Here is a 22,091-nt window from a genome sequence, read left to right on the forward strand (position 1 = left end):
TTTAGCCATCATGAAGTTGTAGTATAATTATTTATTTATTATGGTATTTTTACTCTTTTGAGTGGGACACATGCCCTGAGGTTTGCACCCTTGATTTTTTAACACTCTAGCAATGCCCGTTCTATCAAACAAATATGTGCATTTTTCTGTGTTTGCACTTAATGTACAATAATGTTTATGTTTATGAACCCCTTCACTGACTATTTCAGAATAACGAGTGTGTGATGTCTGTATTACTTTTTTTATTGCCCCCGCTAGTTTTCATTTAATGGGATTAATAGGTTAAACCTCAAACATGGAGGAGTGAGATTAACTGTAATGTGATTACTTAAAAAAAAAATACAAATATGCCTAGAATTGTATGTTTCTGTGCTTTATTCGTGAAATGAAAATTTCTGAAATGAATATCCTTTATTATAGACAAAGAATAAAAACAATAAAGTATGTAAAACACTTAATGGAATTGTCCACTACTCGGACAACCACTTCTCAATCCCGATGTTTCCCCCTTGTAAAATAATAACACTTATACTCACCTCCGGCGCTGGCACTGTTTCAGTGGTGTTGGTATTGCCTGTCCTCGGGCTCGCAAGACATAACTTACTCTGGATGTATGTGATTTGTTCGAGGGCAGGGAGAGTAAAGCTAGTGCTGATTGGCTGCAGGGATTGCTTGATATAACAATGTCACGCGATCCCAGGGAGAGCTAGTGCCAACACCGCTGGAACGATGCCAGCACCAGTGTTAAGTATAGGTGTTATTATTTTACAAGGGATTCAGAACGGGTTGTTTGACAAGTGGACAACACCTTTAAAGGACAAAAAGTTAAAAACAACAAGATCATTTTTGATTTTTTTTTAGTGTAATAGAAAAGGGACAACTGTAATCTAACAGGCTTGCTAGGAACATCTGCTTTACTTTTTGTCTAAGCTATTTTTCAAATGCTCAGAATATTAGTAAAACATCATAATTACAGTTGAGCCCTTTTATTTTGACATTCAGTAGAAATCAAGGCATCTTAAATTATTTGGCAGTTATGATGGCTTTTCCAGTGTTGTCCCCTTTAAGCATTCCAATAAAAGCAGAGGGCATGTTGTCAAATCCTCTGGTAATGTGCTCATGGTACTTTAATTTCCCCTGTGGAAAAATGTATAAATTATTGAATATTATTATTGAACAATAGCAATAAGGTTAATAGCAAAAGGAACATATTTATTATATAATGCAAAGCATTAATATATTTAAAAAAAATAGGAAGCAACATATTACAGGTGCTTCTCACAAAATTAGAATATCATCAAAAAGTTTATTTATTTCAGTTCTTCAATACAAAAAGTGAAACTCATATATTATATAGAGTCATTACAAACAGAGTGATCTATTTCAAGTGTTTATTTCTGTTTATGTTGATGATTATAGCTTACAGCCAATGAAAACACAAAAGTCATTATCTCAGTAAATTAGAATAATTAACAAAAACACCTGCAAATAAAGGTCCCACAGTCTGTTTTAGTAGGCTCCACAATCATAGGGAAGACTGCTGACTTGACAGATGTCCAGAAGTCAGTCATTGACACACTCCACAAGGAGGATAAGCCACAAAAGGTCATTGCTAAAGAAGATGGCAGTTCACAGAGTGCTGTATCCAAACATATTAATGGAAAGTTGAGTGGAAGGAAAAAGTGTGGTAGAAAAAGGTGCACAAGCAACCGGGATAACCGCAGTCTTGAAATAATAGTTAAGTAAAGGCCATTCAAAAATTTTGGGGAGATTCACATGTAGTGTACTGCTGCTGGAGTCATTGCTTCAAGAGCCACCACACACAGACATATCAGGACATGGGCTACAAGTGTCGCATTCCTTGTGTTAAGCCACTCATGATCAATAGACAACGCCAGAAGCGTCTTACCTGGGCCAAGGAGAAATAGACCTGGATTGTTGCTCAGTGGTCCAAGGTGTTTTCAGATGAAAGTAAATTTTGCATTTCAATTGGAAATCAAGGTCCCAGAGTCTGGAGGAAGAGTGGAGAGGCACAAAATCCAAGCTGCTTGAGGTCTAGTGTGAAGTTTCCACAATCAGTGATGGTTTGGGGAGCCATGTCATCTGCTGGTGTAGGTCCACTGTGTTTTATCAAGACCAAAGTCAGCGCAGCTGTCTACCGGGAAATTTTAGAGCACTTCATGCTTCCCTCTGCTGACAAGCTTTTTGGAGATGGAAATTTCATACTCCAGCAGGACTTGGCACCTGTCCACACTGCCAAAAGTACCAATACCTGGTTTAAAAACAACAGTGTTACTGTACTTGATTGGCCAGCAAACTCGCCTGACCTTAACCCCACAGAGAATCTATGGTGTATTGTCAAGAAGAAGATGAGAGACACCAGACCCAACAATGTAGATGAGCTGAAGGCTGCTATCAAAGCAACCTGGGCTTCCATAGCACCTCAGCAGTGCCACAGGCTGATCGTCTCCATGCCACGCCGCATTGATGCAGTAATTGATGCAAAAGGAGCCCCGACCAAGTATTGAGTGCATTTACTGAACATACATTTCAGTAGGATTTCAGATTTTAAAATTATTTTTCAAGCTGTTGTTATAAAGTATTCTAATTTATGAGATAATGACTTTTGTGTTTTCACTGGCTGTAAGCCATAATCAACAAACATTAACAGAAATATACACTTGAAATCGATCACTCTGTTTGTGATGATTATATATAATATATCAGTTTCACTTTTTGTATTGAAGAGCTGAAATAAATTAACTTTTTGATGATTTTCTAATTTTGTGAGAAGCACCTGTATATATGGCACATCAACTAGCATTACTGTGTCATTTACATTCTCATATTTTCCCTAGGTTCTTGAGGTCTTGAGATCTGGCACCTAGGGCGGCTGGTTGCAGGAGCCATAGTCTGGATCAAGTTTAAAATAATTATATATATATATATATATATATATATATATATATATTTTAAATCTCCCTCTCTCCTCCAGGCTCTGTAACAAAACTAAAGTCTTTTTGGAGGAGGGGGGAGCTCCACATTCGTTTGTCTTTAAGACATGCATACAAATGAACCTCTTTGCATGCCTGCACTTCTGGGGTCAGTGGAGCTCCAATCAGCTCCCTGACCAAGTGTGCGGTGGCTTGCTCACACTGCTGATGTCAAGGCAGTGCAATGAGGTCACCTCATCACGCTGCCAACATCATTGCAGAGCACCGCAGAGGAGAAGAAGCCACATCCTGGAGCAGGTAAGCACTCATAGACCCAATGATACAGAGGAGCAGCCTGGGGGGGGGGGGGGCCTCAGTGTGGAAAATGTATGGACTTCAGTATGAAGAATGGGAGGGGGTGCTTGGTATGGAAAGGGGTGGCATCTGGGGCTCAGTATGGGGAGCGAGGAAGCGTGGGAGGCTTGCTGTGAAGAAGGGACAGTATGGGGGCCCATTATGGAGAGGGTCAGTTTGGAGGGCTTTGTATGGAGTAGGGGCAGCATTGGGGACAGTGTGAAGAATTCATAATTGAAGAAGGTATGTTGGGTATAATTCATAAGTGAGCACAGTGTAGCGTTTAAGTTTTTAAGGGGACAGAGTGACAGTCATAGTACACAAGGTCGGACAGTGTAGTGGTCATAGTACCTAAAGGGGGGTGGTGTGATTGGAATATTTTATAGAAGAGAATAGTGTAGAGGCCTTGTACCATAAGAAGGACAGTATGGGGGCATTTTTTGTGCAAGGAGCACAGTAAGGAGCAATTATTTATTCTGGGGCACGGCATGGGTGGCCTTTTTTTACTTAGGAACATTATAATGACAATGTTATTTTTAAGTGCACCGTGTCGGGATTTGCTGCAGAAGAGCAGACCCTGCAGAGACGAACTGTGGCCGTAAATAGTCATCATGGAAACAGGTACTTTGATCTTAGGCGCATTTACATTGGTCAGTTGCAGCCTTTAAAGGGAACCTGTCAGGTCCCCCATTCCCCCAGAACCAGAAGCAGTTGTGGCTGCATATGTAAATACCCTGCCTAACAGTTCCTGTATTACATTACACACTTAAATAGATCTTTAGAAAAAGTATTTCTAAAGTCCATTTATGATATGTAATGAGTAGTGTTGATGTTGAGCGAGCACTAAAATGCTCGGTTGCTCGAAGCTCGGGCCGAGCTCACTGTGATACTCGGGTGCTCGACTCGAGCAACGAGCCCAATGTTAGTCTATGGGAGACCCGAGCATTTTTGCGGCGGCACCCCCGGCAGTCTGTAGAAAGCCTAAGAAGTGCCCAAAACGATAGTAACAGTGTTCAAATGACATGGGGACAGCATGGGGATCGCCCCAGGAAGTATTTCTGACCCCCAGGTCACTGCTGTCAACAACGTGGTCAGAGGTATTAAGCCACTTTTACGGGCTAACAATAAAACGTTCAAAAACGAAACTGAAACGGTTTTCCTGTGAAATATGTTAAGGAACTTCCTTTCCAGGGTAAAGACTTGTGTATAAGGTAAAATAAATAAAGAAAAACAAAAATACTCCTCCACACCTTGGGCTATGTTCACAAGTAGCATTTTTTATGCGTTTTTTTGCACTTTTGTATTGCTTTCAACTGTGACAAATGCATTCACCGGGAAATGTCATTTTAACATTTTACAACCTTATCTGGCCATGTGCTGTGTGACACATGCATACAGTGCTGAAAAGACATGGGAACAGCATGGGGAAGACCCCTGGAAGCATTTCTGACACCCAGGTCACTGCCTAAAAGTGTGCCCATCAGAAGTGATCCTTGCCGCATCAGTAGATGCAGACTTGCAACTATCCCCATGCAAGTCCTTGTCCCAGGGCAGTGTTCAATTGTACCTCCCCCATTCCTTGCAATGCAAGCGCAAGTATGCAGCCTGCCACCCACCCACCCCCAGGCTGCAATACCATACTGCTTGCTTGCTTGCACTTGAAATTAGGCCTCTTAGGCATGTGGAGGCGGAATCTGGCCACCACGTCATGGCTGCGTCGGCGGCCTGGTATTCATACTCAGTTCCCAGCCGCCCGGTGGCCGGGTGTCCACGCTTGGTCCCCAGCCACCAGGGGGCGGCCGGGTGTCCATACTCGGTCCCCAGCCGCCCCGCGGCCGGGTGCCCACACACGGTGCCCAGCCGCCTGGGGGAGGCTGGGTGTCCATAAACGGTCCCCAGCCGCCCCTATTTGAAGGACAGCCTAACCACAAACACGTGGACAAGTGAATGTGGCCAGGGATGGTCCATCTGACTGACGCCTTCACACTGGGTTAATATTGTGGAAGCCGGGACACAGTTGGACACTGGGATGCAACACGTCCTCCAGACATAGAGGATTGAGGGTCCTGGGTCAATCAGGCTTCAACACAAAGTTCAGAAGGTAGACAGCAGCAGTGGTCGGCCTCCTACACAACGAGTAAATTATTCATGATCATGAGGCCATCCATCTCCTTAGCTTTCTGTTCCTTGGAATGCAAGAGCATGTATGTAGTAGCAGCTAGGCCTGAGGTGGTCAGCGTTTTGGCGCATATCCTACCTCCTCCGTGGATTGCTGGATGTTTTCCTGCTACTATCCCAGTTCTATGACTCCTGTTAAAACAAAGCTTCAGGTGATAAATGATGGATGAGGTGGTGGCAAAGGAGAAAGAGCAGGAGGAACAGGGACCATTCACATCAATATCAGGCCAGTCAGCAACACATGTCTTGCAGGATATGTTTCTGCACCAAAAGGAGCTGTTTGGCTACACAGTTATAGGGCATACAGTGAGTGCAATGCCTACCAAAAATTTCGAGGCACTCCAATGCCCCTTGAAAGTGACATGGAGGTCAGAGGGCCTTAACTAAACCGTTTTTTCCATTTATAGCAACTGGGTCTCCTGTACACTGTTGGCCTAAACAGTGAATGGAAGGCTTTCCAAAAATTATGAGGAACTGCAACGCCCCTTGAAACAGACGTGGATTACAGCGTACTAAAAACCTTCTACCCATTATTGGGGAGTGGGTCTCCCTTAGTTTTCACCTATGCATTGAAAAGCAAAAGCTGACTAAAATTAGGAGGAAATGCAATGCCCGTTGGAAGAGTCGTGGAGGTTAGAGGTAATTAAAAACAACATTTCAATGCCCCTTGGAAGCGCTGTGGAGTTCAGAGTGGTTTAACAACACGGTTTTAATGCCCCTTGGAAGAGACGTGGAGGTCACAAGTAGCTTAACAAGACGGTTTTAATGCCCCTTGGAAGAGACATGGAGGTCACAGTTGCTTAAGAAGACGGTTTTAATGCCCCTTGGAAGAGCTGTGGAGTTCAGAGTGGTTTAACAAGACTGTTTTAATGCCCCTTGGAAGAGACGTGGAGGTCACAGTAGCTTATTAAGACCGTTTTAATGCCCCTTGGAAGAGTGGTGGAGGTCGCAGTGGAATAAAAAGACAATATCAATGCCCCTTGGAAGAGTGGTGGAGGACACAGTAGCTTAACAAAACAGTTTTAATTCCCCGTGGAAGAGCTGTGGAGTTCAGAGTGGTTTAACAAGACGGTTTTAATGCCCCTTGGAAGAGACGTGGAGGTCACAGTAGCTTAACAAGACGGTTTTAATGCCCCTTTGAAGAGCTGTGGAGTTCAGAGTGGTTTAACAAGACTGTTTTAATGCCCCTTGGAAGAGACGTGGAGGTCACAGTAGCTTAATTAGACAGTTTTAATGCCCCTTGGAAGAGTGGTGGAGGTCGCAGTGGAATAAAAAGACAATATCAATGCCCCTTGGAAGAGTGGTGGAGGACACAGTAGCTTAACAAAACAGTTTTAATTCCCCGTGGAAGAGCTGTGGAGTTCAGAGTGGTTTAACAAGACAGTTTTAATGCCCCTTGGAAGAGACGTGGAGGTCACAGTAGCTTAACAAGACGGTTTTAATGCCCCTTGGAAGAGCTGTGGAGTTCAGAGTGGTTTAACAAGACGGTTTTAATGCCCCTTGGAAGAGACGTGGAGGTCACAGTAGCTTAACAAGATGGTTTTAATGCCCCTTGGAAGAGCTGTGGAGTTCAGAGTGGTTTAACAAGATGGTTTTAATGCTCCTTGCAGGAGTATTGGAGGTCGCAGTTGAATAAAAAGACAATATCAATGCCCCTTGGAAGAGACGTGGAGGTCACAGTAGGTTAACAAGACGGTTTTAATGCCCCTTGAAACATACGTGGATTACAGCGTACTAAAAACCTTCTACCCATTATCGTGGAGTGGGTCTCCCTTAGTTTTCGCCTATGCATTGAAAAGCAAAAGCTGACTAAAATTAGGAGGAAATGCAATGCCCGTTGGAAGAGTCGTGGAGGTTAGAGGTAATTAAAAACAACATTTCAATGCCCCTTGGAAGCGCTGTGGAGTTCAGAGTGGTTTAACAAGACGGTTTTAATGCCCCTTGGAAGAGACGTGGAGGTCACAAGTAGCTTAAGAAGACGATTTTAATGCCCCTTGGAAGAGACATGGAGGTCACAGTAGCTTAACAAGACGGTTTTAATGCCCCTTGGAAGAGCTGTGGAGTTCAGAGTGGTTTAACAAGACTGTTTTAATGCCCCTTGGAAGAGACGTGGAGGTCACAGTAGCTTAATAAGACAGTTTTAATGCCTTTTGGAAGAGTGGTGGAGGTCGCAGTGGAATAAAAAGACAATATCAATGCCCCTTGGAAGAGTGGTGGAGATCACAGTAGCTTAACAAAACAGCTTTAATTCCCCGTGGGAGAGCTGTGGAGTGCAGAGTGGTTTAACAAGACGGTTTTAATGCCCCTTGGAAGAGACGTGGAGGTCACAGTAGCTTAACAAGACGGTTTTAATGCCCCTTGGAAGAGCTGTGGAGTTCAGAGTGGTTTAACAAGATGGTTTTAATGCCCCTTGGAAGAGACGTGGAGGTCACAGTAGCTTAACAAGACGGTTTTAATGCCCCTTGGAAGAGCTGTGGAGTTCAGAGTGGTTTAACAAGATGGTTTTAATGCTCCTTGCAGGAGTATTGGAGGTCGCAGTTGAATAAAAAGACAATATCAATGCCCCTTGGAAGAGACGTGGAGGTCACAGTAGGTTAACAAGACGGTTTTAATGCCCCTTGAAACATACGTGGATTACAGCGTAGTAAAAACCTTCTACCCATTATCGTGGAGTGGGTCTCCCTTAGTTTTCGCCTATGCATTGAAAAGCAAAAGCTGACTAAAATTAGGAGGAAATGCAATGCCCGTTGGAAGAGTCGTGGAGGTTAGAGGTAATTAAAAACAACATTTCAATGCCCCTTGGAAGCGCTGTGGAGTTCAGAGTAGTTTAACAAGACGGTTTTAATGCCCCTTGGAAGAGACGTGGAGGTCACAAGTAGCTTAAGAAGACGATTTTAATGCCCCTTGGAAGAGACATGGAGGTCACAGTAGCTTAACAAGACGGTTTTAATGCCCCTTGGAAGAGCTGTGGAGTTCAGAGTGTTTTAACAAGACTGTTTTAATGCCCCTTGGAAGAGACGTGGAGGTCACAATAGCTTAATAAGACAGTTTTAATGCCCTTTGGAAGAGTGGTGGAGGTCGCAGTGGAATAAAAAGACAATATCAATGCCCCTTGGAAGAGTGGTGGAGATCACAGTAGCTTAACAAAACAGCTTTAATTCCCCGTGGGAGAGCTGTGGAGTTCAGAGTAGTTTAACAAGACGGTTTTAATGCCCCTTGGAAGAGACGTGGAGGTCACAGTAGCTTAACAAGACGGTTTTAATGCCCCTTGGAAGAGCTGTGGAGTTCAGAGTGGTTTAACAAGACACTTTTAATGCCCCTTGGTGGAGTGGAGCAGGTCGCAGTGGAATAAAAAGACAATATCAATGCCCCTTGGAAGAGTGGTGGAGGTCACAGTAGCTTAATAAGACGGTTTTAATGCCCCTTGGAAGAGCTGTGGAGTTCAGAGTGGTTTAACAAGACGGTTTTAATGCTCCTTGCAGGAGTATTGGAGGTAGCAGTGGAATAAATAGACAATATCAATGCCCCTTGGAAGAGACGTGGAGGTCACAGTAGGTTAACAAGACGGTTTTAATGCCCCTTGGAAGAGACGTGGAGGTCACAATAGCTTAACAAGACAGTTTTAATGCCCCTTGGAAGAGTGGTGGAGGTCGCAGTGGAATAAAAAGACAATATCAATGCCCCTTGGAAGAGTGGTGGAGGTCACAGTAGCTTAACAAGACGGTTTTAATGCCCCTTGGAAGAGCTGTTGAGTTCAGAGTGGTTTAACAAGACGGTTTTAATGCCCCTTGGAAGAGACGTGGAGGTCACAGTAGCTTAACAAGAAGGTTTTAATGCCCCTTGGAAGAGTGGTGGAGGTCGCAGTGGAATAAAAATACAATATCAATGCCCCTTGGAAGAGTGGTGGAGGTCACAGTAGCTTAACAAGATGTTTTTAATGCCCCTTGGAAGAGACGTGGAGGTCACAGTAGCTTAACAAGACGGTTTTAATGCCCCTTGGAAGAGCTGTGGAGTTCAGAGTGGTTTAACAAGACAGTTTTAATGCCCCTTGGTAGAGTGGTGGAGGTCGCAGTGGAATAAAAAGACAATATCAATGCCCCTTGGAAGAGACGTGGAGGTCACTGTAGCTTAACAAGACGGTTTTAATGCCCCTTGGAAGAGCTGTGGAGTTCAGAGTGTTTTAACAAGAAGGTTTTAATGCCCCTTGGAAGAGTGGTGGAGGTCGCAGTGGAATAAAAAGTCAATATCAATGCCCCTTGGAAGAGTGGTGGAGGTCACAGTAGCTTAACAAGATGTTTTTAATGCCCCTTGGAAGAGACGTGGAGGTCACAGTAGCTTATCAAGACGGTTTTAATGCCCCTTGGAAGAGACGTTGAGGTCACAGTAGCTTAACAAGACAGTTTAAATGCCCCTTGGAAGAGACGTGGAGGTCACAGTAGCTTAACAAGATGGTTTTAATGCCCCTTGGAAGAGCTGTGGAGTTCAGAGTGGTTTAACAAGACGGTTTTCATGCCCCTTACAAGAGCCATGCACTACAGCATATTAAAAACATTATTCCCATTATTGAGGAGTGGGTCTCCCATAGTCTTTGCCTATGCCTTCCAAGCAAAAGCTGCCAAAAATTAGGATGGAGGAACTTGTAATGCCCCTTACAAGAGCCATGCAGTACAGCATATTAAAAACATCATTCTCATTATCGGGGAGTGGGTCTCCCATAGTCTTTGCCTATGCCTTCCAAGCAAAAGCTGCCAAAAATTAGGACGGAGGAACTTGCAATGCTGGCAAACAAGAGCCATGCAGCACAGCATAGTAAAAACATTATTCCCATTATTTGGGAGTGGGTCTCCCATAGTCTTTGCCTATGCCTTCCAAGCAAAAGCTGCCAAAAATTAGGACGGAGGAACTTGCAATGCTGGCAACACGGACCACGGTGTTAAGGGGACGGTTGCAAACAACTTTATTAAATAATGGAAAGCAACCGAACCCGGGGTCCGCGATGCAGCCTGGTGGACTGCGGCCGAACACCTTCCGGGTGAGAAGATAAAACAACCAACTTAAATAAGAATCCCCTCCGTGTTACAGCACACCGGAGCGGGAATAGGGATTCGCACTATCTCCGTTAACTGCACGAGAGATGTGCGATAAATAATATATCTGTAGTCCTGTTGCAGCACAGGGACTACACAGTTGGTGCTAGGATGCGTGTGTGACTCACGCCGGCGAATACGTGCCCCCAGACTGCGTGCTACTGGACTGAGGAGAATCTCTCCACGTGGCTTACAGGTGGTACCGGGAAGAGGGTGTCTGCAGACTGCTCGGGGTGTAAGGCGACCCCTTTGTCGGAGCCAGACTGTCAGATGAAGCTACCTGCCTATTTCATCTAAGCCTGCCGATTTCCACTAAACCTGCCTGCCAGAAACTAAAGCACACGTGGAGCCCAAGAGACCAAGCGTCCACACAACACCATCACAGCTCAATGATCAGAGCGCGCCGCCATGTTTGTGGGTGGGCTTTTTAAAGACTAAGCCCTGCCCACCGTCGCACCATTGGTGACGTCACCCGCGACCAACCAGGCGGTGCCAGGTAATTGGATCAGCTGACTCCCAAACCACCAATCACGGTCCGCCATGTCACGGGCATGCTCAGTACAGAGAATCCTGGACTTAGGTTTTAACAGCCCTGTCTCCCTCCGCAACCTATCCTTCATGTTGCTAGGAACAAAGACCCAAAAGACAACCTGTATGTCTCGTGGACCAGCTAGGTGTTGGGAATGATGATAATACTGAGTAGCATCAGCCCTGGCTGGACTAGAATGGGAGACCACAGAAGGCTCTGGACACATTTCAAATCCAGGAAGCACCTAACATATGGTCACCCTGGTGGTACAGTGGTGGTGGAGGCTGAGGGTAAGGAGAAGAGCAAAATACAGCCGAAATAAGGAAGCGTATACCCATGTGTGGGTGTGAAGCAGTGCATGGGAATACACCTCCTGAAATAACACAGTGGATTTGACTTTATGTTACTCTGCTGTCATTTGGTGGTGATGAGAAGTCTGGCCCAGTCCAGCCCTTATTCATTTTGATAAGGGTCAGCTTGTCAGCATTGTCAGTTGACAGGCAAGTGCACTTATCAGTTATAATTCCCCCAGCGGCACTAAAAACACGCTCCGATAACACGCTAGCGGCAGGGCAGGCCAGGACCTCCAAGGCGTACAGAGCGAGTTCATTCCAAGTGTTCAGCTTGGATACCCAATAATTAGCATAGAGGAATCACGGAGGACGCTGGTATGGTCGGCAAGGTACTCCCTCGCCATCTTTTACACTCCTTGTGAGAGTACCCCGTGCCTCAGGGCCTGTAAGCTGGGCGGGTCTCAGAAAACTGTCCCAGAACGTTGACAGTATTCCCCTGCCTCTGCTGGATTGGAGTTGCGTCTCTCTCGCCTGTACGCCTTGGTTGAGCAACGAACTGTGACCTCTGCCGCTAGAGTGTTCAGATGGGAATTTTTTTTAACAGTTCCGCAGCAAGGGCCTTCTGGTACTGCCCCATTTTTGTAGCCCTCTCCACCTCAGGAATAAGAGAGTGAAATTTCTCCTTGTAGCGGGGGTCTAAAAGTGTCACCAACCAGTAATGACTGTCACCCAACATTTTGACAACGAGAGGGTCACGGTAAAGGCAGCGTAACATAAAGTCAGCCATGCGTGCCAGACTGGTAATGGGCAAGACTTCCGTGTCCTCACCAAGATGACGACTGACCATGCTCTCTTCCTCCTCCTCCTCCTCATCCCCCCTGTCCTCAGGCCACCCACGCTGAACAGACGGTATGACAGTTGTACAGGTACTACCGTCTACAGCGCATGATAGCAGCTCTTGTTCTTCCTCCTCCTCCTCCTCTCCCTCATTGTCCCCCAATGCATGTTGGGATGAGATGAGGCTGGGCTGTGTATAATCGCCCATTTCGGGTTCTTGATCCATCTCATCATACTCTGGCAGCAATACCTCCTCTTTAATTCTCGGCAGAGAGCGTTGCAAAAGACAGACAAGTGGGATGGTGATGCTAATGATGGCGTCATCACTAGTGTTGAACGAGCATGCTCGACACTGCTTGTTACTCGCCCGAGCATCACACTACTCGGGATGTTCGGCGAGCACTGAGCATTTCCGGGTTACTCGGGCGGGAGCTCGGGTCTCCGCCCTGCACGTTTTCCGCTCTTTACACAGCCAATGAACATGCAGGGATTGCCAGACAGTCACTGTAATGCCGCAGCCATGTTGTTTGTGGGCATTACAGTGATTGGCTGGCCGCACAGCGTCACCTCGAGTATATAAAACCGGGCGCCACCATCTTGGACACAGTCTCTCCGGATCAGCCAGTGTAGGGTCAGTGCTGCTGAGTTAGGGAGAGATATATAGTGCGAAATAGGTAGTGTAGGGTCTCTAAAGCCTGCCAAATCAAACAAACAGTCCTTCTCAGGACTAATATCCATCCCAGATATCAGGCAGGCAGGCTGTATAGGAGACAAAGTGCTTATACCAGCAAACGCTGCATTACAGTCCTGTGAGCTCCTGTTGGTCAAATTGCTAGACTTATCACCCCGGTCTCAGGGGGCCAGGAAAATTTTATTTTTTTTTCATCTAAATACTGTATTTTTTTTTTCCTCAGTCAGACTGTCCAAATACGCGTCTTATTAACCTTTTGGTATCACCCCCCCCCAAAAAAAAAAAATTGAGTGTGTCTGTGACTGTTCAGATACCAATAAATCTGTTTAAAAGAGTCTGGTGTAGGCCAGAAAAATAGAACTGTGGTTTTGCAGTTCCATGGGTCAAATCTCTGTATTATCCTGTTTTTGGCATTTTTTTGCCGTAAAAAAAACTGTAATAGTGTCTCCCTGACTAGTCAGACACCAACATCTCTGTTTAAAAGAGTCTGGTGTACGCCACATAACTATAACTGTGGTTTTGCAGTTCCACGGGTCAAATCTCTGCATTATCCTGCTTCTTGCATTTGTTGCCGTAAAAAAAAACAGTAATAGTGTCTCCATGACTGTTCAGACACCAATATATCTGTTTAAAAAAGTCTGGTGTATGCCAGAAAAATAGAACTGTGGTTTTGCAGTTCCACGGGTCAAATCTCTGTATTATCCTGTTTTTGGCATTTTTTGCCGTAAAAAAAAAGTGTAATAGTGTCTCCCTGACTGGTCAGACACCAATATATCTGTTTAAAAGAGTCTGGTGTAGGCCACATAACTATAACTGTGGTTTTGCAGTTCCACGGGTCAAATCTCTGTATTATCCTGCTTTTTGCATTTTTTGCCATAAAAAAAAACTGTAATAGTGTCTCCCTGACTGGTCAGACACCAATATATCTGTTTAAAAGAGTCTGGTGTACGCCACATAACTATAACTGTGGTTTTGCAGTTCCACGGGTCAAATCTCTGTATTATCCTGCTTTTGGCATTTTTTGTCGTAAATAAAACCTGTGATAGTGTCTCCCTGACTATTCAGACACCAATATATCTGTTTAAAAGAGTCTGGTGTAGGCCAGAAAAATAGAACTGTGGTTTTGCAGTTCCACGGGTCAAATCTCTGCATTATCCTGTTTTTGGCATTTTTTGCCGTAATAAAAAACTGTAATAGTGTCTCCCAGACTGTTCAGAGACCAATATATCTGTTTAAAAGAGTCTGGTGTATGCCACATAACTATAACTGTGGTTTTGCAGTTCCACGGGTCAAATCTCTGTATTATCCTGCTTTTGGCATTTTTTGCCGTAATAAAAAACTGTAATAGTGTCTCCCTGACTGTTCAGACACCAATATATCTGTTTAAAAGAGTCTGGTGTAGGCTAGAAAAATAGAACTGTGGTTTTGCAGTTCCACGGGTCAAATCTCTGTATTATCCACTTTTGGGTATTTTTTACATAAAAAAAACAGTTTGAGCGTGTCGCTGACTGTTCAGCCCCAAATATATCTATTTAAAAAAGTCTGGTATACGCCAGTAAATTAGAACTGTGGTTTTGCAGTTCCAGTACAACCGGTAGGTCTTCCAGAGTCTGGAATTTTTTTAAAGACTCTGTACCACCTGCCATGCCAGCATCAGCAGGGGTGACAAAACTACCAGCCTGACCACCACCAGCATGATCAGGCACATGGCAGCAAAGTACCCGACTTTGTGGGGCGAACCCCAGGGTCCAAGACCAGTGTCAGCGGGTGTCACCACTGCTTCTTCCGCTGTTGTGCGTGTAATAGAACCCCCTGTTGTGCGTGCAAGGCAATCCCCTGTCCATACTGCATGCAAAGATGCCCCCTCCTCTCAGTCTTCACTTGTTATGGCAGTTTCTCAAAAAACAGCATCAACGTCCACGTCCACGTCCCACCGCAGCGTTCAATTGTCCATATCCCAGAGCTTTGAACGAAAGCGCAAATTCGCAGCCAACGCCCCACAGGCCACAGTCCTAAATTCGCACATTTCACGACTGCTTGCGTTGGAAATGCTGCCTTTTAGGCTGGTGGAGACTAAATCCTTCCGCAAACTTATGGCGGTGGCCGTCCCTCAGTACTCGGTCCCCAGCCGACATTATTTTGCCCGGTGTGCCATCCTCGCACTACACAAGCACGTGTCCCAAAACATCTGCCGTGCCCTCAACAACGCAGTTACTGGGAGAGTCCACCTGACAACGGACACGTGGACAAGTGCTTGTGGCCAGGGACGGTACATCTCCCTGACGGCACACTGGGTAAACATAGTGGAAGCCGGAACCCAGTCGGACCTTGGGACGGAACACATCCTCCCCACACCGAGGATTGCGGGCCTATGTCACTCAGAGTTGCCCCCACAGTGTACAGCTCCTGCGCATCATCCTCCTCCTCCTCCTCATGTTCAGCCTCCATCTCAGATATCACCACATCAGTTACAAGCTGGAAGCACTGCAGTACTGCCTCAGCCAAGTGGCAACAGGCTGTGCTGAAACTCATAAGCTTAGGTGATAAACCTCACACTGCTTGTGAGTTGTGGACAGCTGTGAAAGAGCAGGCAGATCTGTGGCTGAGACCACTGAACCTACATCCAGGCATGGTCGTGTGTGACAATGGCCGTAACCTGGTGGCGGCTCTGAGGCGAGATCACACACGTACCATGCCTGGCTCATGTGCTTAACCTCGTGGTTCAGCAGTTTCTTAAATCGTACCCCGAGTTGCCAGATCTACTCATCAAAGTACGCCGCCTGTCAGCTCATTTTCGCAAGTCGGCTACAGCTTCCGCCACCCTTGCTGTGTTGCAGCAGTGTTTGCAGCTTCCGTCACACCGACTGGTGTGTGATGTCCCCACACGTTGGAACTCTACCCTCCACATGTTGCAAAGGATTTGTGAGCAGAAGAGAGCAGTTGTGGAGTACCAGCTACAACAAGGCTGTCGATATTCAGGTCAGACTCCACACATAAGACCTCAGGAGTGGACCTGGATGTCTGACATATGTACCATCCTGACAAACTTTGAGGAGTCCACCAAGATGGTGAGTGACGATGACGCCATCATTAGCATCAGCATCCCACTTGTCTGTCTTTTGCAACGCTCTCTGCAGAGAATTAAAGAGGAGGCAATGCAGCCAGAGTATGATGAGATGGATCAAGAAGCCGTAATAGGCGATTACACACAGCCCAGCCTCAACTCATCCCAACATGCATTGGGGGACAATGAGGGAGAGGAGGAGGAGGAGGAATAACAGGAGCTGGTATCATGCGCTGTAGACGGTAGTACCTGTACAACTGTCATACAGTCGGTTCAGCGTTGGTGGCCTGAGGACAGGGGGGAGGAAGAGGAGGAGGAGAGCATGGTCAGTCGTCATCTTGGTGAGGACACGGAAGTCTTGCCCGTTACCAGTCTGGCACGCATGGCTGACTTTATGCTACGCTGCCTTAACCGTGACCCTCGCGTTGTCAAAATGTTGGGTGACAGTCATTACTGGTTGGTGACACTTTTAGACCCCCGCTACAAGGAGAAATTTCACTCTCTTATTCCTGAGGTGGAGAGGTCTACAAAAATGGGGCAGTACCAGAAGGCCCTAGCTGCAGAACTGTTAAAAAAATTCCCATCTGAACACGCTAGCAGCAGAGGTCACAGTTCGTTGCTCGACCAAGGCGTACAGGCGAGAGAGACGCAACTCCAATCCAGCAGAGGCAGGGGAACACTGTCAACATTCTGGGACAGTTTTCTGAGACCCCCCCCACCTTACAGGCCCTGAGGCGTGGGGTACTCTCACAAGGAGTGGAAAGTTTCAAAAGATGGTGAGGGAGTACCTTGCCGACTGTACCAGCATCCTCTGTGATTCCTCTGTGCCTTTTAATTATTGGGTATCCAAGCTGGACACTTGGAATGAACTCGCTCTGTACGCCTTGGAGGTCCTGGCCTGCCCTGCCGCTAGCGTGTTATCGGAGCGTGTTTTTAGTGCCGCTGGGGGAATTATAACAGATAAGCGCACTCGCCTGTCAACTGACAAAGCTGACAAGCTGACCCTTATCAAAATGAACAAGGGCTGGATTGGGCCAAACTTCTCATCACCACCAAATGACAGCAGAGTAACATAAAATCAAATCCACTGTGTTATTTCGGGAGGTGTATTCCCATGCACCGCTTTACACCCACACATGGGTATACGCTTCCTAATTTCGGCTGTATTTTGCTCTTCTCCTTATCCTCAGCCTCCACCACCACTATACCACCAGGGTGACCTTGGTCCGTGTTGCCAGCATTGCAAGTTCCTCCATCCTAATTTTTGGCAGCTTTTGCTTGGAAGGCATAGGCAAAGACTATGGGAGACCCACTCCCCAATAATGGGAATAATGTTTTTAAGATGCTATACTGCATGGCTCTTCCAAGGGGCATTTAAAACGTCTTGTTAAGCTACTGCAACCTCCACGTCTCTTCCAAGGGGCATTAAAACCGTTTTTTTAAGCTACTGCGACCTCCACCACTTTTCACAGGGGCATTGATACTGTCTTTTTATTCCACTGCGACCTCCACAATTCTTCCAAGGGGCATTAAAACCGTCTTGTTAAGCTACTGCAACCTCCACGTCTCTTCCAAGGGGCATTAAAACCATCTTGCTAAGCTACTGCGACCTCCACCATTCTTCCAAGGGGCATTAAAACCGTCTTGCTAAGCCACTGCGACCTCCACCACTTTTCCAAGGGGCATTGATATTGTCTTTTTATTCAACTGCGACCTCCACCATTCTTCCAATGGGCATTGCATTTCCTCCTAATTTTAGTCAGCTTTTGCTTTTCAATGCATAGGTGAACACTAAGGGAGACCCACTCCCCAATAATGGGTAGAAGGTTTTTATTATGCTGTAATCCACGTCTGTTTCAAGGGGCATTGCAGTTCCTCATAATTTTTGGAAAGCCTTCCATTCACTGCTTAGGCCAACAGTGCACAGGAGACCCAGTTGCTATAAATGGAAAAAACGCTTTCGTTAAGGCCCTCTGACCTCCATGTCACTTTCAAGGGGCATTGGAGTGCCTCGAAATTTTTGTTAGGCATTGCACTCACTGCATGCCCTTTAACTGTGTAGCCGAACCGCTCCTTTTGGTACAGAAACATATCCTACAAGACATGTGTGGTTGACGGGCCTGATATTGATGTGAATGGTCCCTGTTCCTCCTGCTCTTTCTCCTTTACCACCACCTCATCCATCATTCATCACCTGAAGCTTTGTTTTAACGGGAGTCATAGAACTGGGATAGTAGCAGGAAAACATGCGCCAAAACGCTGACCACCTCAGGCCTAGCCGCTACTACATACATGCTCCTCACCTTGGCACTCTCAACTCCCCTGATGGAGAAGCCAGGGCCCACCGAAGGAGTCTGGTTCTCTGGTGAGCTCGTCCAATGCTGCCCTAAAGCAGGCCAGGCTAAGAAAAGTGTGGGGGAAGTTTCAAGGAGATTTAGGGGCGGCTGGGGACCGTTTATGGACACCCGGATGCCCCCAGGTGGCTGGGGACCGTGTGTGGACTCCCGGCTGCGGGGCGGCTGGGGACTGAGCATGGACACCCGGCCGCCCCCTGGCAGCTGGGGACCGTGTATGGTCACCCGGCCGCGGGGCGGCTGGGGACCGAGTATGGACACCCGGCCGCCCCCTGGCAGCTGGGGACCGTGTGTGGACACCCGGCCGCGGGGCGGCTGAGGACCGAGTATGGACACCCGGCCGCCCCCTGGCAGCTGGGGACCGAGCGTGGACACCCGGCCGCCGGGCGGCTGGGGACTGAGTATGGATACCTCGCTGCCGAAGCAGCCATGAGGTAGTGGCCAGCTTCGGCCTCCACCAAACTAAAAGGCCCCATTTCAAGTGAAAGCAAGCTAGCAGTATGGTATTGCAGCCTAGGGGTGGGTGGGTGGCAGGCTGCATACTTGCGCTTGCATTGCAAGGAATGGGGGAAGTACAATTGAACACTGCCCTGGGACAAGGACTTGCACGGGGATAGTTGCAAGTCTGCATCTTCTGATGCGGAAAGGATCACTTCTGATGGGCACACTTTTAGGCAGTGACCTGGGTGTCAGAGATGCTTCCAGGGTTCTTCCCCATGCTGTTCTCATGTCTTTTCAGCACTGTATGCATGTGTCACACAGCACATGGCCAGATAAGATAGTAAAATGTTAAAATGACTTTTCCCGGTGAATGCATTTTTCACAGTTGAAAGCAATACAAAAGTGCAAAAAACGCATAAAAAATGCTACTTGTGAACATAGCCCAAGGTGTGGAGGAGTATTTTTGTTTTTGATTATTTATTTTACCTTATACACAAGTCTTTACCCTGGAAAGGAAGTTCCTTAACATATTTCACAGGAATACCGTTTCAGTTTCATTTTTGATCGTTTTATTGTGAGCCCGTAAAAGTGGCTTAATACCTCTGACCACTTTGTTGACAGCAGTGACCTGGGGGTCAGAAATGCTTCCTGGGGCGATCCCCATGCTGTCCCCATGTCTTTTGAGCACTGTCACTATCGTTTTGGGCACTTTTTAGGCTTTCTACAGACTGCCGGGGGTGCCGCCACAAAAATGCTCGGGTCTCCCATAGACTAACATTGGGCTCGTTGCTCGGGTCGAGCACCCGAGTATCACGGCGAGCTCGGCCCGAGCTTCGAGCACCCGAGCATTTTAGTGCTCGCTCAACACTAACTATTGCTGTTTTTTTTGTACGGAAAAAAGGCCAAACGCTGGATAATACAGAGATTTGAACCGTGGAACTGCAAAACCACAGTTATAGTTATGTGACCTACACCAGAATCTTTTAAACAGATATATTGGTGTCTGAACAGACACAGACATACTCAATTTTTTTTTGGGGGGGGAGGAAATACCAAAAGGTTAATAAGACGCGTATTTGTACAGTCTGACTGAGGGAAAAAAAAAATACAGGATTTAGTTGAAAAAAAAAGGATTTTTCCTGGCCTCTGAGACGGGGTATTTTGATTTTGACCACCGCAACATTGCAATAAAATGCAGTAAGAGGTGATCAAAACATTGTATCTACCGCAAAATAGTATCAGAAAAAATATCAGCTAATTGCGCAAAAAATAAGCACTCACCCAGCCCCAGATCACAAAAATGAAAACTTCATGGGTATTGGAAAATGACGACAAAAGCAAATTTTCATGCCAATTTCTGAATTTTTTTTCACCACTTAAATACAAAAAAAACTATACATCTATCTACGTAGTACATATTGCAAAATCATATTGCAAGGTCAGTTTTACCATATAGTGAACATGGTAAATAGAAAAAAAAAAAAACAATTGTGGAATTGCACTATTTTTAGGCTGTGAGCCCACGATGAGGATTTAATGCGTTTCTGCGGCGGCATTTCCACCGCGAAAACGCATTAAAAATGCTTGTTAAGTTGTCTGCCATGTTTCCCAATGATAATCCGCATGTGCTGTGCACAAGCTGCGGAAATTTCCGCTGTGGATTATCATTGCAGAAAAATCCGCAACACAACCATTTATTGTGCGTAATCGCGGCAAAATCGCCGCCATTGACTTGCATTGAACCGCATAACATCCGCATGTATACATGTATGCATGCAGATGTTATTCGGTTCAATGCACGGATGGTACCCGGGTCTGGAGAAGAGGAGACTCTCATCCGACTCGGGTACCATTAGCAAAAAAATAATTAAAACGTAAAAAATAAAAAATAAATTATACTTACCTCTCCAGTGGCCCCCGGTCTCCTCTCCGGTGGCGTGCTCTGTCCTCGGCGTCCCGCAGTGTTCTCAAAGAACCTGCGGTGACGTCATTTAGTCATGTGATGGTCACCCGACGTCAGCGCAGGTTCTTTCAGAACATTTTTACTATTCATGCTGCATTTAAAACAGCATAAGTTGGTCACACAATATAAATCCATGCTGGTTGCATGGATTTATATTGTGTGACCAACTTGTCAAGCACTTTTCCAAGTGATGCTCAAAATCGTTTGGAAAAGCGCTGAAAAAACGCATGCGGAAATGCATGCAATTCCTTTCAGTATTTAATGGATTTTTTGCTGGATTGTGGTAGATTAAACTTCTGTTTCTAACAACGTGAACGAAATGACTACAAGGGGGTGTCGTAATTCACCCGACAACTTTTGCTACATTTGCGGTGGTTTTGTAGTGAAGAAACAGCAAAGGAAAATTACGGACTTCGTTAGAAAAGTGTATTATGCATACTTTGGTGTAAAACTAGGTGATCAGGAATTCCTTCCATACTTTTATCAAGACGGTGCTCTAGTGTATTGCAGTGATGTTTATGGGCTGATGGAAAAATGTAATATTGAGTACAATGTGGAGACTCTTTATCGATTCATCCAAAAAAAGTCTGAAAGCTGTCCTACTGCACAATGAAAACAAGTATGCTATAGTGCCTGTAGGGCATTCTGTGCACTTGAAGGAAAGCTATGAGAATTTAGACTTTATTCTCAGGAAACTTAACTATGAGGATCAAGGATGGTCAATATCTGGTGATCTGAAAGTTCTCTTTATGCTCCTTGGGCAGCAAGGAGGATACACAAAGTATCCATGTTTTTTGTTGATCCCACTAAAGGTCTCCTGTCACCACTCCATATTGGACTGATGAAGCAGTTTGTGAAAGCTCTAATGAAAGAAGGAGAGACTTTTAAGTACCTGCGTACCAAGTTTCAGAGACTGTCCAAAGCAACACTTAAGGAAGGCATTTTTGTGGGTCCAGATATTCAGAAACTCATGAAGGACAATGTGTTTGAAACAAAAGTGAAAGCTGTTGAGAAAAGGGTTTGAGATTCTTTTAAAGAAGTCGTGAAGAAATTTCTAGGTAACAACGATCTAAAATTTGAGTCCATCGTGGAGAACATGCTGAGAAGTTTGAAAACTTGGGTTGTCTAATAAATTTGAAATTATATTTTTTACATTCCCATTTGGACTACTTTCCTGAAAACCCTGTTGCTGTTAGCGAAGATCAATGAGAAAGATTTCATCAAGATATCAAGGAGATGGAGAGACAATATCAAGGTAGATGGAACGTGAACATGATGGGGGACTATTGCTGGATACTTCAAAGAGAAGATCCACAGGCTCTCCATAAGAGAAAAGGTATCAAGAGAAGCTTTGAAGAGAAAAGGAA

The 22,091-nt window shown here is 45.7% G+C and overlaps 1 protein-coding gene across 1 annotated transcript in view; it reads right to left on the reverse strand.

The window, feature by feature from the left end:
- Window positions 1-357: 357 nt before the first annotated feature.
- LOC141211541 (prostaglandin reductase 1-like) overlaps window positions 358-22,091 on the reverse strand; it is a 109,775-nt gene continuing 88,041 nt past the window's right edge. Inside the window, exon 9 of the mRNA XM_073664835.1 lies at window positions 358-1,137. Coding sequence (XP_073520936.1) covers window positions 1,024-1,137 — 114 coding nt within the window. The 3' untranslated portion in view covers window positions 358-1,023. The remainder of the gene's footprint in view (window positions 1,138-22,091) is intronic.

This window comes from Phyllobates terribilis, unplaced genomic scaffold (genome assembly GCF_046119375.1).
Source record: "Phyllobates terribilis strain yellow unplaced genomic scaffold, ASM4611937v1 Scaffold_1__5_contigs__length_1240528914, whole genome shotgun sequence".
Taxonomy (NCBI): domain Eukaryota; kingdom Metazoa; phylum Chordata; class Amphibia; order Anura; family Dendrobatidae; genus Phyllobates; species Phyllobates terribilis.